Genomic DNA, 13,262 nt, shown 5'->3' on the forward strand with positions numbered 1-13,262 from the left:
CAACTTATTTGGCACAAAGAAACATTTGAAATACAGCTAAATACCTGAGTCAACAAACTGAATAATAATGCAAGTTTTTGTCTATGTACAAACCATGTCTTTATAAATGTATTGAAGTTCACAAAATAATGACTCAGCCTAAAATGTTACAACTTCAACACTTCACAGCTTGAAAAGCATGGTGTTTGTGCTTTAGGAGTTTGATTGTTTTCTTTTTAGAATATTTTCTAATAGGTTTGAGAAGGCTTCAGCATTTCATGGAAAGCTTGAACAGTAGTAAACAATGTAGTGAATAGTAGAATAGCACAATAAAATCTATAAAGATGAAATTAAAGGAAAACATCAAAAGAGAAATTGATGAAGGTAAGGTTTATTGACCATTAGCACATTTTCATATACAAATGGGAGTTGGAGACAATAAATGTGAAGTTTTTCACTCAGCTGCCTCTTTTCCCTGAAAAAGGACATACATAAAGACATCTGAATAAATAAAACTAACAAATTACAGTACAAATTAAATTTTATTATTTAAAAAATATTAATTTGTAGGTTTCAGTATGAAAATTACCTTTCCACTGTCACGGCTCTTGGCTCTGAGCTTGTTGACCTGGGACTCAGCAATGTCAGCGCGCTCCTCAGCCTCCTCCAGCTCATGCTGCACCTTCCTCAACTTTGACAGGTGAGAGTTGGCTTGTTCCTCCTGCAAAGTCACATACAACTGTATCAGTAAAAGAACATCTTGAAAGTTCACAGGTGTTTAAGTTCTCAAATGAGGAACTCACAGCTTCTTCAGACTGTCTCTTGTAAGCCTTGACCTTCAGCTGAAGCTTATCAACCAGATCCTGCAGCCTGTTGACGTTTTTCTTGTCCTCCTCAGTCTGCAGTATAAAAAGCAGAGATTAGACTAGACCATGAGCAAATTAATATAAACTTGATTTATTCTAATGTCTTTACCTGGTAGGTGAGCTCCTTGACTCTCCTTTCATATTTGCGGACGCCTTTAACAGCATCAGCTCCACGTCTCTGCTCTGCCTCAACTTCACTCTCAAGCTCACGAACCTAAATAAAACACATTATTAAACTATTTTCTTAAATAAGTTTTGACTATGACTATTTCTGAGTGTTCCAACCTGATTTACTATTAACATGATAATGATTAACATGAGAATAAAATCCTGCTTACTCTGGACTCCAGTTTCTGGAGTTGTTTCTTTCCTCCCTTCATGGCCAGATTCTCAGCCTCATCCAGACGATGCTGCAGGTCCTTAACTGTGACCTCCAGATTCTTCTTCATCCTCTCAAGGTGAGCACTGGTGTCCTGCTCCTTCTTCAGCTCCTCTGCCATCATTGCAGCCTTTTACATGAACACAAATCTCCATTAGACTTTTTTTTTAAAATACACTTTGAAACTTTTGTTCTGTTGCTCACATCAGTGATGGCCTTCTTGGCCTTGTCCTCTGCATTTCTGGCTTCCTGTACAGTGTCTTCAACTTCACTCTGGATCTGAACAAGGTCAGCCTCAAGCTTCTTCTTGGTGTTCAGAAGACTTGTGTTCTACAACATGGAAAGCAACAAGATAAATGTATTGAAAAATGCTTTCAACTATCTTAATGACATTGCGCAACAGAAAGCAAAAACAAAGCCATTATGCTTTTTTACCTGAGAGTGCAGCAGCCCAACACGCTCACTGGCATCCACCAGCTCTTGTTCAGCCACTTTGCGTCCTCTCTCTGTCTGCTCCAGAGCAGCTCTCAGCTCTTCAATCTCAGACTGCATCAGAGTATTTCTGCGCTCCACCATGGCCACCTGCTCCTTCATGTCTTCCTGTCCTCTCACGGCATCATCAAGGTGCAGCTGGGCATCCTGAACATAACAGCTTTACAGTAAGCTTTTTGAGTGCTGTGTGTTAGCACATAGTTTTAATTTGAAAAACATATGAATGCACCTAAAGCTGACGAGAAGTCATACCTTGAGTTGTGCCTGAACATTTCTGAGCTGTTTCTGAGCCTCAGCAGCCTGGCGATTGGCATGGCTCAGCTGAATCTCCATCTCATTAAGGTCTCCCTCCATCTTCTTCTTGATTCTGAGAGCATCATTCCTGCTTCTGACTTCAGAGTCCAGAGTGCTCTGCATGGAATCAGTAATTCTCTGACTGTTCCTCTTGATCTGCTCTATCTCCTCATCCTTCTCTGCAAGCTTCCTGTCGATCTCACTTTTGACCTGGTTTAGCTCAAGCTGGACACGAAGAATCTTGGACTCCTCATGCTCCAGAGTGCCCTATGACAAAGATAAATAATTTATAGTATAAAATGTTCTACAGATAACGCCATATAAATCTCCATCTCCACTCACTTCAGCCTCCTCCAGAGCGGTCTGAATCTCTGCCTTCTCAGTCTCCACTGCCTTCTTGGACTTTTCCAGCTCATGGATGCTCTTACCAGTCTCACCTATCTGCTCTGTCAGATCTGAAATCTCCTCTGTAGAAAGAAAAAATATTATCTGTATCATATCATAAAGACGGTTATTCATCAGGTTTTATTATTTTTTGATTCTTACGCTGCAGATTCTTGTTCTCTCTCTTGAGGGTCTCCAGCTGATCCAGAGTCTCCTCATAGGAGTTCTTCATCTTGAACAGCTCAGTGCTGAGTGAACGAGCTTCTTTCTGGGCACCTTCCAGCTCTGCCTGACCTTCCTCATATTTCTGCTTCCATTCTGCCAGGACCTTTAGGGTGGAATATATCAGGTTTGTTCAACTTGTATTCTCCAGAAGAAAGCTAATACTACTTTCTGAAATAGAACATCACATCACAACATGACTCCAAATTTTACCTTGTCAAAGTTCCTCTGCTTTTTGTCAAGGTTGGCAGCCAAAGCGTTGGCTCTCTCCACATCAATCATGAGGTCCTCCACTTCACCCTGGAGTCTCTGTTTGGTCTTCTCCAGAGATGCACATTTGGAGTTCACTGCCTCAATTTGTTCCTCTGCCTCTTGCAGACGCTGAGCCAGCTTCTTCCTGTTAAATATTTCATAATCATCAATAAAAATGCATGCTGTCACCCAAATAAAACCACACAGTTCTTTTAAAGTTCATACTTGGATTCTTCAAGTTCTTCTGTGCGCTGGATGGCATCAGTTTCATATTTGGTTCTCCACTGAGCAACCTCACTGTTGGCCTTTGACATTCCCCGCTGCAGCTCAGCCTTTGCCTCCTGCTCTTCCTCAAACTGCTCACGGAGCAGGTCGCAGTCATGACGGGCTGATTGTACAGCATGGGCCAGTGCATTCTTAGCCTAGAAGACAAAGTCACATACTATTAACCTGGCTCTATAGTAAATGTGGGATATATAAATGTATATTTTATATTGTATTACCTTAACCTCCTCTTCAATCTGCCTCTTAAGCTCCTCAATTTGCTGAGTGAAAGCCTGTTTTCCTCGTGTGAGCTGAGAAACCAGAGCTTCCTTCTCCTCAAGCTGACGGCCAAACTCACCTTTTGAGATATTATTGAGATATTATATTGTTGTTTCGATTGGTTAAGTAACTCTATCATCAAATATCAAGCATATCCTTTGTTATATTTTATCAGTTGACTTCTGAATTGTTTAATATTGTATTTGCTGAAATATGACTTTGTCAAACTGGTGAATCATCCTTATTCTTGATTAATCATTGACAAAAAACTTTGTAGTAAAATAGATGTTGTTCATTTTCATCATAAGTTACCATTTTCAGTTTGAAGTCTTGCTCTTTGAGCACTGAGATCATTCAACTGGCGAAGGTTCTCATCATTCTTAGACTTAATTTCACTAAGTTGGTCCTCAAGTGTGCGGCACATCTTCTCTAGATTGGCCTGTAAAAACAAAGTCATTTGATTATTATGAATTTTAACCAAACAATAAAAATATACTTATTTTACAATTCTTGAACAATTCTCAAACCTTTGCTTTGGCAACAGCCTCCATGTTGCTGGAGAGATCATCAATCTCCATTTTGTATTCACTCTTCTCTTTCTCAAGCTTCTGCTTGACACGCTGGAGGTTGTCGATTTGCTCTCCCAGCTCGGCCACACTGTCTGCCTGCTTCTTGCGCAGGGCAGCAGCAGTAGCTTCATGCTGAAGGGTGGACTCTTCAAGATCACGACGCAGCTTCTGGAATTCAGCTTCACGCTTCTTATTCATCTCGATTTGAGCAGCAGTGGCTCCTCCAGCCTCCTCAAGCCTCTCACTGATCTCCTCAAGTTCCCTGGAGAGATCGGCTCTCTGCTTCTCAACCTTGGCACGAGCAGCACGCTCAGCCTCAATCTCTTCCTCCAGTTCCTCAATGCGAGCCTATGGATTCAGACAATAATAAAGCCATGTTAGATTTTGTTTTAGCTTTGCCTTTTTTTTTTTTTTATAAATGTAATTAAATAAAAACCTGAAGCTCCTTGATCTTCTTCTGGAGCTGAGCACCCAAAGATTGTTCATCTTCAATCTTGCTGAGGAGCTGGCTTGTTTCAAAGTCTTTCCTGTGTGTAAAATGGGAAAATATTATGTATGATTTAAAACCAAATTAACAATCACTCTAATATAGAATTTACAAAGAATCCCTACTTCTTCAGCTTTTCCTCAGACTGCTGCTTGTCATTCTCCAGGTCCATGATGGACTCTTGTGCCAATTTCAAGTCTCCTTCAAGCTTTCTCTTGGCTCTCTCCAGGTCCATACGGAGCTTCTTCTCTTGCTCAAGGGAACCTTCCAGCTAAGTTATTTGTAAAGTTGACATGACATTATTAAGTGCATTAATTGTTATCATATTTTTATGATTCAGGTTAACATTATAAGCCATACATTCTAATGCATTTATATTTTAATATTTATATCGTACCATTCTTCTTGTGGTATGAAAAAATATTAAAATAACATTTTAATGATGACAACTTACATCATCAACTTGCTGCTCAAGCTTTGTCTTAGATTTGGTCAGGGTGTTGACTTTGTCCTCCTCAGCCTGGAGATCATCCAGAGTCTGCTGATGTGCCTCTTGGAGGGCTTTCTTCTCCTTTGTAAGCTTACCAATGCTCTCATCTTGAGCTGCCATTTCCTCTGTCAAGTTCTTGACCTGTGTGATTATTTGTATCAAATATGTTTAGTAAGATTTTTGTTTATAATTTGCATATTTAAAAGATGACAGATTATGTCTAAAAAGAAAAACCTTATTCTCTGTGGCATGTTTCTCCTTTTCCACTTTAGCCAAGGTGAGCTCCAGGTCATCAATGTCTTTCTTCAGCTCAGAGCACTCGTCCTCCAGTTTCCTCTTCTTGGCTGTCAGTTCAGCATTGATTTCTTCCTCATCCTCCAGTCTCTCAGTTGTCTCTTTGAGTTTAGCCTCAAGCTGGATTTTGCTCTTGATCAGACCCTCACATCTTTCCTCAGCATCTGAGAGATTCTCTGATTCCTGTTAAGAAAGCACATTGTTCTGTTATTGCAAACCAATTTGAATAAAGATGAGATTGAGTTTATTAAATTAAGAATACTCACAGAAGCCACTGCCAGCTGCAGATCATTTTTCTCTTGCAGCAGTGCCACCATCTTCTCTTCCAGCTCCTTCTTTTTAGCTTCAGCCTTGGCAAGATCTTCTTTGCATTTGACAAAGTCCTCTTTCATGGTTGCCAGCTCTTTCTCAGTCTCAGCACTCTTCAGCAGAGGCTTAATCTTGTAGTAAACCTTCATCCATGGCCAGTGTTTGACATTCATGAATGAGCGAACATTGTACTGGATGGTGTAAATTGCATCTCTAATGAAACAATTTAGAACTATTGTTAGAACTATTGCTTAAAGGATCATTTAATAGTTTTGAAACCTTTTTTGTTGTTGTAGCTATGTACAGATTTTTATATTGATACGTTATGAGTATTTGTTGTTTGTAATTAAATCACTAACAAGGTTTGTACCTAATGAATTACATAAATATTAGAATTAAAGGGTTATGTATCTATCATGCTTTCCCTCACCTCCTCTCCGTCATCTTTACAAACTCTCTCCTCATCAGGTAAGCACGGCAGAGAGCCTGAGTCATTGTGACCAGACTAGCCAGTTTCTCATCACGCATCTCCTCAAGAGTACCCAGAAGACCAGCTTTGAAGAACACCTGAATTCAGAATATGTCACAGGATATTGATTTATACACAGTGAGCTTGTTTAAAAACTCATGATTACTGAATGTTTCACTTGCTGTTAAAATATGAACCTTTGTGTGTCCAAATCTGTACTCATCATGATTAACATCAATAGATCCCAGGAGTTTCTCGCTGGCCTTCTTGTTATCAATGAACTGTCCCTCTGGGATAACACTGGCATTCAACACCTTGTATCTGTGGAAAATTCGACAGTGGTTTATAACCTTTAATTAACAGACTCTTACAGTAAATTACATTTTTATGAAGTCACATTTACCTCTGCTTGAAGTCAGCATAGAGGATTCTGCTGGGGAAACCCTTTCTGCAGATTCTGATACCCTCCAGTACACCGTTACACCTCAGCTGGTGGATAACCAGGAAGTTCTCCATAAGACCTATAAGAAACAGTTTACTCTATGATTTTGGTAAAGATTATATTATAATGATAATCAAAATTACATTACATGCTGTGTTCATGTCAACACATATGTCCCTTTATTTATTTACCTGGAGTCTTGGACTCATTGGGAATCAGACAACGCACAAAGTGAGGGTGAGTGCTCCTCAAGTTGGTCATGAGCTTGCCCAAGTTCTCCTGTTTAGTCATAAAAAAATTCAGATTTTTTTTCACATTCTTAATTTTTCTTTGTATTGTTTGTCTAACTTCAGGCAAAATCATGTCATTGATTTCAGTTTTGATAACTGTTTACATTTGGTCTCAAAACAAAAACAAAACAAATACCCTGAACTGGGAAGACACAGTCTGCATGGAACCACCCTTCTTCTTTCCTCCCTTCTTTCCACCGCCAGTCTCTATTAATTTAATGGGAAAAAAGCATGTATTGTAATTAACAGAAAGAGTAACAATTGTAAATTTGACTCAAAGTTAAACTGATGTTGCCTAATTACCCTCAACAACAGGTGGGTAGAGAGTAGCCAGCAGTTTGACTGAAGACTTCTGGTAAAGCTGCACAACAGACTCGTTCAGTGGATCCTTGTTCTTGTCCAGCCAGCCAGAAATGTTGTAGTCCACAGTTCCAGCATAGTGGACCAGGGAGAAGTGGGCCTCAGCCTTGCCTTTGGCAGGCTTTGGTTTCTGGAAAGCATTGCACTTGCCAAGATGCTGATCATACAGCTTGTTCTTGAAGGAAGTGTCTGTAGCCTTGGGGAACATGCACTCCTCTTCAAGGATGGAGAAGATACCTAAGGGCTGTTTATAAAAGAAGGTTGTTTGTTAATAAGAATTGAATGAATCTGAGAATAGACAATGGAAACAAATACATAAACCAGTAAAAACCTTCTCAATGAGCTCAATGCAAGCGGCCAAGTCCATGCCGAAGTCAATGAACTCCCAAACAATGCCCTCCTTCTTGTACTCCTCTTGTTCCAGCACAAACATGTGGTGGTTGAAAAACTGTTGCAGTTTCTCATTAGTGAAGTTGATGCACAGCTGCTCCATGCTGTTGAACTAGAGAAGGAAACAGGATTATTTACTGACTACTGAATATGACTCAGTTTGCAGTAAAAAGAAATGAAAGAATCCTTCTTACATCAAAGATCTCAAAGCCAGCAATATCCAGCACACCAATGAAGAAATTTCTTTGTTGTTTTGTGTCCAACATCTGGTTGATACGAACGACCATCCACAAGAACATCCTCTCATAGATAGATTTGGACAAGGCGCTAACAGAGTTGTACACCTGTAAGTTGAACAAAGTTACAGTTGTATCAGAATGTTAGCTTTATATATATATAAATCTAGTGATAACTAGTTAGATGAGTTTCTAATAAAAGACAACAGCATGCTGAAAATATTACTACATACCTGTGGTACAGTCTGTCCTTTGGTCACAAACTCATTTCCGACCTTGACTCTGGGGTAGCACAAAGCCTTCAGCATATCAGCAGAGTTCAAACCCAGAAGGTAACCAATTTTGTCAGCCTCTGCAATACATATTTTTAAATACAAACATTTAAAAATATAATTCCTTTTCTTGCCTTGAATAATCAAACATTTTTGCTTGTGAATACAAACAATGATCTGTCAAAAGCATCATATGTGATGACACACATTAGTGCAACTGAGTCTCACCCTCTGTGCCATCAGGCTCTGCCTGCTCCTCACGCTGCTTCTGCTTGAACTTCATGTTACCATGATGAAGCACAGCTCCAGTGAACTTGTAGATGCCCATTTTCTCTTCATTATTGAAGCCCAGAATGTCAATAGCAGTCTGGAGATTACAGAGAAGAATGAGACCTACGATTTGTCATATCTACATAGAATAGATCAATAATCAAACATTGACTCACATCAGTAGCAACCAGCTCCTCTTTATCATCAATGCTTGCCACTGTGATCTGACCCTGACTGCACATGGGGAAGTCATAGGGGTTGGTGGTGATGAGCGTCATTTCTGTAAAATAAGAGCAGAACATTTATTATGCAGTTTTACAATATTACATTTACAATAACATGCACTGAATAAAATATGTGCATCTACCAATCAGCTCAGGCTTGTGGTTGGTCATCATCTGGTAGAAGATGTGGTAGCCTCTCTCATCTGGAAGCTGGAATGTCACTCTAGATTTCTCCAGCAGATCTGTTGAGAGAATCAACTTGAGTCACAATCATCTGAAGAGTGACAGACAAAGACAGATTAAATCACGTCCACCTACATGTCTCAATGTCAGCACTGGCCAGTTTTCCAGACGTGCCGAAATGAATTCTGATGAATTTACCCTGTTTTAAACATAATAACAAATTAATAATAACAACAATTAGAATCAAAATAAAACCAGTTTATAGAAAAACCAACTGACTAAGATTTGACTTACAAAACGAGAGGAGTTGTCATTTCTCACAGTCTTGGCATTACCATAAGCCTCAAGCAGAGGGTTGGCAGCAATGATCTGATCCTCAAGAGAGCCCTGTGTTGTACGCCAAGGTTTCTTAAATTTTCTAATTCATTTCTAAACACTGCTTTCAGAATATTTTCTATATAATTTTTTTTTTCATCTCATACCTGCATTTTGCCAGCAGCTTGCTCTTTCTTCTTTTCAGGGCCCTGAACTGCAACGGTGGCAAAGTACTGAATGACACGTTTGGTGTTCACAGTCTTTCCAGCACCAGATTCTCCACTGGTTTATGAGAGACAAGAAGACAGAAGGTGATAAGACATGTAGAAGTTGCACCAGAGGAAAATAAACCTGTTCTCAGCATCTCTATTAGAGTAGATACATACGTAATCAGGACAGACTGGTTCTCTCTGTCTGTAAATGCAAATGTAATAATGTTTTAGCAATTGTTTTGTTAAAATGATGAATGTGAACTTGTGTGTAATTCAGATCTTGTAAATGAGATCTCACCAGTCAACATGAACTGATAGGCGTTGTCAGAGACAGAGAAGATGTGGGGTGGAGCCTCCATACGCTTCTTGCCTCTGTAGGCAGCAACCACTTCTGCGTCATACACTGGGAGCCACTTGTAGGGGTTCACAGTGGCGCAGAACAGCCCAGAGTAGGTCTAAAATGAGGAAAGAAATGGTCAAATTACTAATATTTTTGGCATTAAAGAAAACCCTCTCCAGACCTTTTCTTATTGAACATGCATGGAATTGGCTTGAAATTCCAACAATGGCAAAAATACAGATGTAAATGTGTGGAAGTGCTGCTTTAGGTTGTTTTAGAGCTTACGTAGATCATCCATGCTGCATAACGCTCTTTGAGGTTATACAGCACAGAGGGTTCATTGAGATGGGTCATCATGGCCATGTCCTCAATCTTGTCAAACTTGGGAGGATTCATTGGATGGACGTCATCCTCCTTAGCAACTCTCTCCTATAAAAGTCATCTAGTCAATAATCTATTCATTAAGACTGTATAATTGTAATTAATTTAATCTTTATGAAATGTAAAAATTCACCTCCTTAGTGTCAAGTGTAATAACGGTGACTTTGCCACCGTCTCTGCTCTTGATTGTTCCCTTGACGTACAGCTCTTTGTCATCAACCACGTAACAAGCGGTTTTGGCATCAAAAGGTTTGTTCTGAGCTTCAATTCTCTCCTTCTCAGGCTTACGGAGGTAAATGGCAGCCTTGCCATAAACGGCCATCTCCGCGTCCGTACTCATGGTGGCGGCTTACTTCTAAAAGTAAATGACAATTAGAAAAAAAAGTCAGACTGTCATATGTTTTCCTACTCTATGCAAATAATGGGGACAGAGTAATGCAGGGCCTCTAGAAAAAAGTCAGACTGTCATATGTTTTCCTACTCTATGCAAATAATGGGGACAGAGTAATGCAGGGCCTCTGCTTTATAAAGTTTAGCTTCAACCCTAATCAAAGACAACTGAGTAAGCTAATAAGGTCTTCTGGTTTAGTAAGTTACAGGTACAGGATGAGGATTTGAACTAAAATTTACAGGGTAGTGCACATCCAGGTATCAAAGAATTCCGGCAAATATCTAGCATAAAACTGGCATAACAGGCATTCCTCTGGCACTGGAGACCAGTATGTTGGCCAAACATGGCTTGGGTTCGGCAGAGGTGGCACTGTTTTTAAGGTGGCACACAAGACATGGGCCAGATGTCAAATGTAGTATTTGGCCCAGATGTTAAAAATTGATATGTGGGCCTCATAAGTTTGGCCTACCTTGACGCACATTGAAATTATTTTTGAAAAAAGAAAAAAATTCTACCAATCAGGTTGCTTTGAGAAAAAGCACACCCATTGCATGCCTAAAGTGCAATGCTTTATGGGTTTATCAATTTAATAGCAGTCTTGACACACAGACATAAATGGCCCCGTTCAGGCACAGTTATAGGTTATTAAATTGGCAGTTGTCTAGAATTTGATTGGCCCTTGTCTAGAAGCCAGACTTGGTCCAGTAGCATAATTCATTGCGGCATGTGGGCCAAGCAAAGGTTAATTGTTTGGGCGAGAGAAATGTTGTTATGTGGGCAGTGAACCTGTAGAGAATGAAGCATGGATTTTCGTTCTAAATCTAAAGCATTCATTCACACACAGGTTTTCCTACACAGGGCCATAGCTCTAATGCAATGTTTGCTTTGCTTAATTTTATAATACAATATTGCATCTTTACCTTACCACGCTCCAACAGCTTCTGATGAATATCTGCAACACTGTAATGCACAAAGCAAAATGTTAAATGTTACATTATGTTTTTTTTCTTACAAAAATTAGAATTTGTAAACTAAATTACAAACAGTTGATAGGTATTGAAAAAGATGCCATCCTTTTTTAAATTTGATTTATTTTTAAATGTGTGTCTTGAAAAATAAATGAAAGTTTTCACTCACCACAGTCAACCCTGGCTGATCTTCTGAACGCAGAGGTTTCCAGTCCAGCTCATGCTCTTTATACTGTACCTGTTTTGCAAGCAATGCAGAAGTTAAATGTGTCTTATGCCAAATACAGCATGTCAAGGTGGAGTTAAAAATTCGATCAGATGGACCATTTGGCACTGTCTATATTGAGGATTACAAAAATGGAAATAACACATGAATAACTTGTTAATAAAAGTTTTTGTAATATACAGAAATAGTGAAGCGCATATTTAAAGTGAACATTAATTAGATTGCAGATTAACCTGATATAAATGTATAAACCTGACACATACAAACATTTGACTAACTAATAATTATTTTGTTGCATATCACAGTATGTCTAGAAAATTACTCACATAAGATGAAATACCATTTAACATTTACTTTTGTAAAATGTTCATCATTTAAACCATTAATGTAAAACAAACAATGCGTCATAGCAAAAGATTGGAAAATTAAACATGTTGTAAATTACAAATATTGATTAAATTATTGGAGAACTATTAGACTGTAAATATTGGCTATGATTTGGTATTTTATATTTAACTCTCATTGGCACGGGCAAATCACTGTGTTTGGATTTGTTTTATTTATCAAACAGTATATTCTATTAACTGGTTAAGTGTCACTATAATCTAAATAACAGATCAATAGCATTCTCTCTTCTACTTATCTATATATTTATTTTACATTTTATTGCTTTACTTGATGAGTTTACATTCCACTGACAGGCATGTTCAAGGATCAGATGTCATGGTGCGGCTTACATGTAAAAAAAGACTTATGTGACTGCAGTATTGGAGACATGCATTGACCGGGGGACAGTTGAATGTCTTTTTGATGGCTTAGTTTATATGCTAAATTATTACTTCTCTCTTGTCTTCATAGTGATAGATCTGTAAGATAAGTGGAGGTAAGATAAAAAGTTATGTAATGGTTTTTTGAGTCTTTACTCTTTTTTTTATTATAGTTTGTTTGGGTGTATTTGGGAACAAGACTAAATTAGACCTGCTTGGATTTGCATGCTGATTTATAAACATGACTACATTTTTATGTTTCATGACTCACTTTCATGTTAAAATGACTAGATTTCATATTCTAAATGTTTATTTTGTTTTATTTTGCTCAAATAAGGCTTCCTGAGACTATCAGCTTTTATATTTCATTTATACTACTAGTTTGCCATACACTAAACTTACTGTATATGATCAATTAGTCATGACAGCATATTTTCACCTTAGAATTATAAAGTTCTATCTTACATTTTTGTTGAAATTGAGTTATTGACGTATTCTTATTAAATGAATTCCTAATTGCATTATGGGATGTTTTTTATAAGTTGGTTACATTTTAAGACCTTTTATTTAAGAAACCAAAACAAATTTCACACACATTCTATTTGCTATGGAATGCAAGCTATCTCAAGCTATATCTATATCTCCAATATATATGAGCTATATCTCAAAATCATTCAGAACACAGATAGAACCTTATAATTCCAAGGTGACGTTATGTTTTTAGTACATTTTAACATATAAAACCATGTTGATCTTGTTACAACTTAATTTTATAAGCTTTGCAAGCTGTTTTAAGTCAGGTTAAAATAACATGAGTTCAATAGATTTATAAGGTTAATTTGATTCAGCTTAAAAATGTAAGGCAACCAGTATATTTTTTACAGTGTAGATTAATGAATCCATTTCACCAGGCTGTTAATTTGTTTCAGTTTATAAGAATGATGTTATCACTGGCAGCAAACATGA

At 38.2% G+C, this 13,262-nt stretch overlaps 1 protein-coding gene across 5 annotated transcripts; it reads right to left on the reverse strand.

Annotated features, from left to right (window-relative positions):
* Nucleotides 1–354: 354 nt before the first annotated feature.
* myhz1.2 (myosin, heavy polypeptide 1.2, skeletal muscle) lies at nucleotides 355–11,505 on the reverse strand. 5 transcript variants are annotated; one of them, NM_001161446.1, is made up of 41 exons: nucleotides 11,473–11,505; nucleotides 11,256–11,295; nucleotides 10,078–10,299; nucleotides 9,849–9,992; nucleotides 9,522–9,678; nucleotides 9,398–9,425; nucleotides 9,179–9,293; nucleotides 8,991–9,083; nucleotides 8,832–8,895; nucleotides 8,657–8,755; nucleotides 8,466–8,569; nucleotides 8,248–8,386; nucleotides 7,981–8,099; nucleotides 7,706–7,855; nucleotides 7,453–7,623; nucleotides 7,065–7,365; nucleotides 6,898–6,968; nucleotides 6,663–6,750; nucleotides 6,433–6,550; nucleotides 6,227–6,350; nucleotides 5,991–6,127; nucleotides 5,518–5,773; nucleotides 5,192–5,434; nucleotides 4,922–5,098; nucleotides 4,593–4,738; nucleotides 4,417–4,507; nucleotides 3,939–4,328; nucleotides 3,724–3,850; nucleotides 3,378–3,490; nucleotides 3,094–3,290; nucleotides 2,830–3,013; nucleotides 2,557–2,722; nucleotides 2,353–2,477; nucleotides 1,969–2,277; nucleotides 1,660–1,863; nucleotides 1,429–1,554; nucleotides 1,184–1,354; nucleotides 955–1,059; nucleotides 783–878; nucleotides 569–700; nucleotides 355–454 (listed from the first exon to the last, which is right to left on the reverse strand). In NM_001161446.1, the coding sequence occupies exons 3-41, from the start codon at nucleotides 10,282–10,284 to the stop codon at nucleotides 434–436; spliced, it is 5,808 nt and encodes a 1,935-aa protein (NP_001154918.1). In that variant the 5' UTR covers nucleotides 10,285–10,299; nucleotides 11,256–11,295; nucleotides 11,473–11,505; the 3' UTR covers nucleotides 355–433. The 5 variants fall into 5 exon arrangements, with proteins under 5 accessions (NP_001154918.1, XP_068077428.1, XP_021332010.1 ...); XM_068221327.1 differs by having other exon boundaries at nucleotides 3,372–3,490; nucleotides 10,078–10,296; nucleotides 11,261–11,295; nucleotides 11,473–11,503; XM_021476335.2 differs by having other exon boundaries at nucleotides 3,372–3,490; nucleotides 11,261–11,295; nucleotides 11,473–11,503.
* Nucleotides 11,506–13,262: the final 1,757 nt, after the last annotated feature.

Source organism: Danio rerio, chromosome 5 (assembly GCF_049306965.1).
Source record: "Danio rerio strain Tuebingen ecotype United States chromosome 5, GRCz12tu, whole genome shotgun sequence".
NCBI classification, from domain to species: Eukaryota; Metazoa; Chordata; class Actinopteri; order Cypriniformes; family Danionidae; genus Danio; species Danio rerio.

Excerpts from the sequence above, each read along its gene's own strand:
- myhz1.2 (XM_068221327.1), bottom strand. The coding sequence starts at position 10,284 with ATGAGTACGGACGCGGAGATGGCCGTTTATGGCAAGGCTGCCATTTAC. Across the intron at positions 8,387-8,465 it reads AGGAGCTGGTTGCTACTGAT|ACTGCTATTGACATTCTGGG; the intron begins GTGAGTCAATGT and ends TGTAATCTCCAG. Across the intron at positions 5,099-5,191 it reads AACATGCCACAGAGAATAAG|GTCAAGAACTTGACAGAGGA; the intron begins GTTTTTCTTTTT and ends ATAATCACACAG.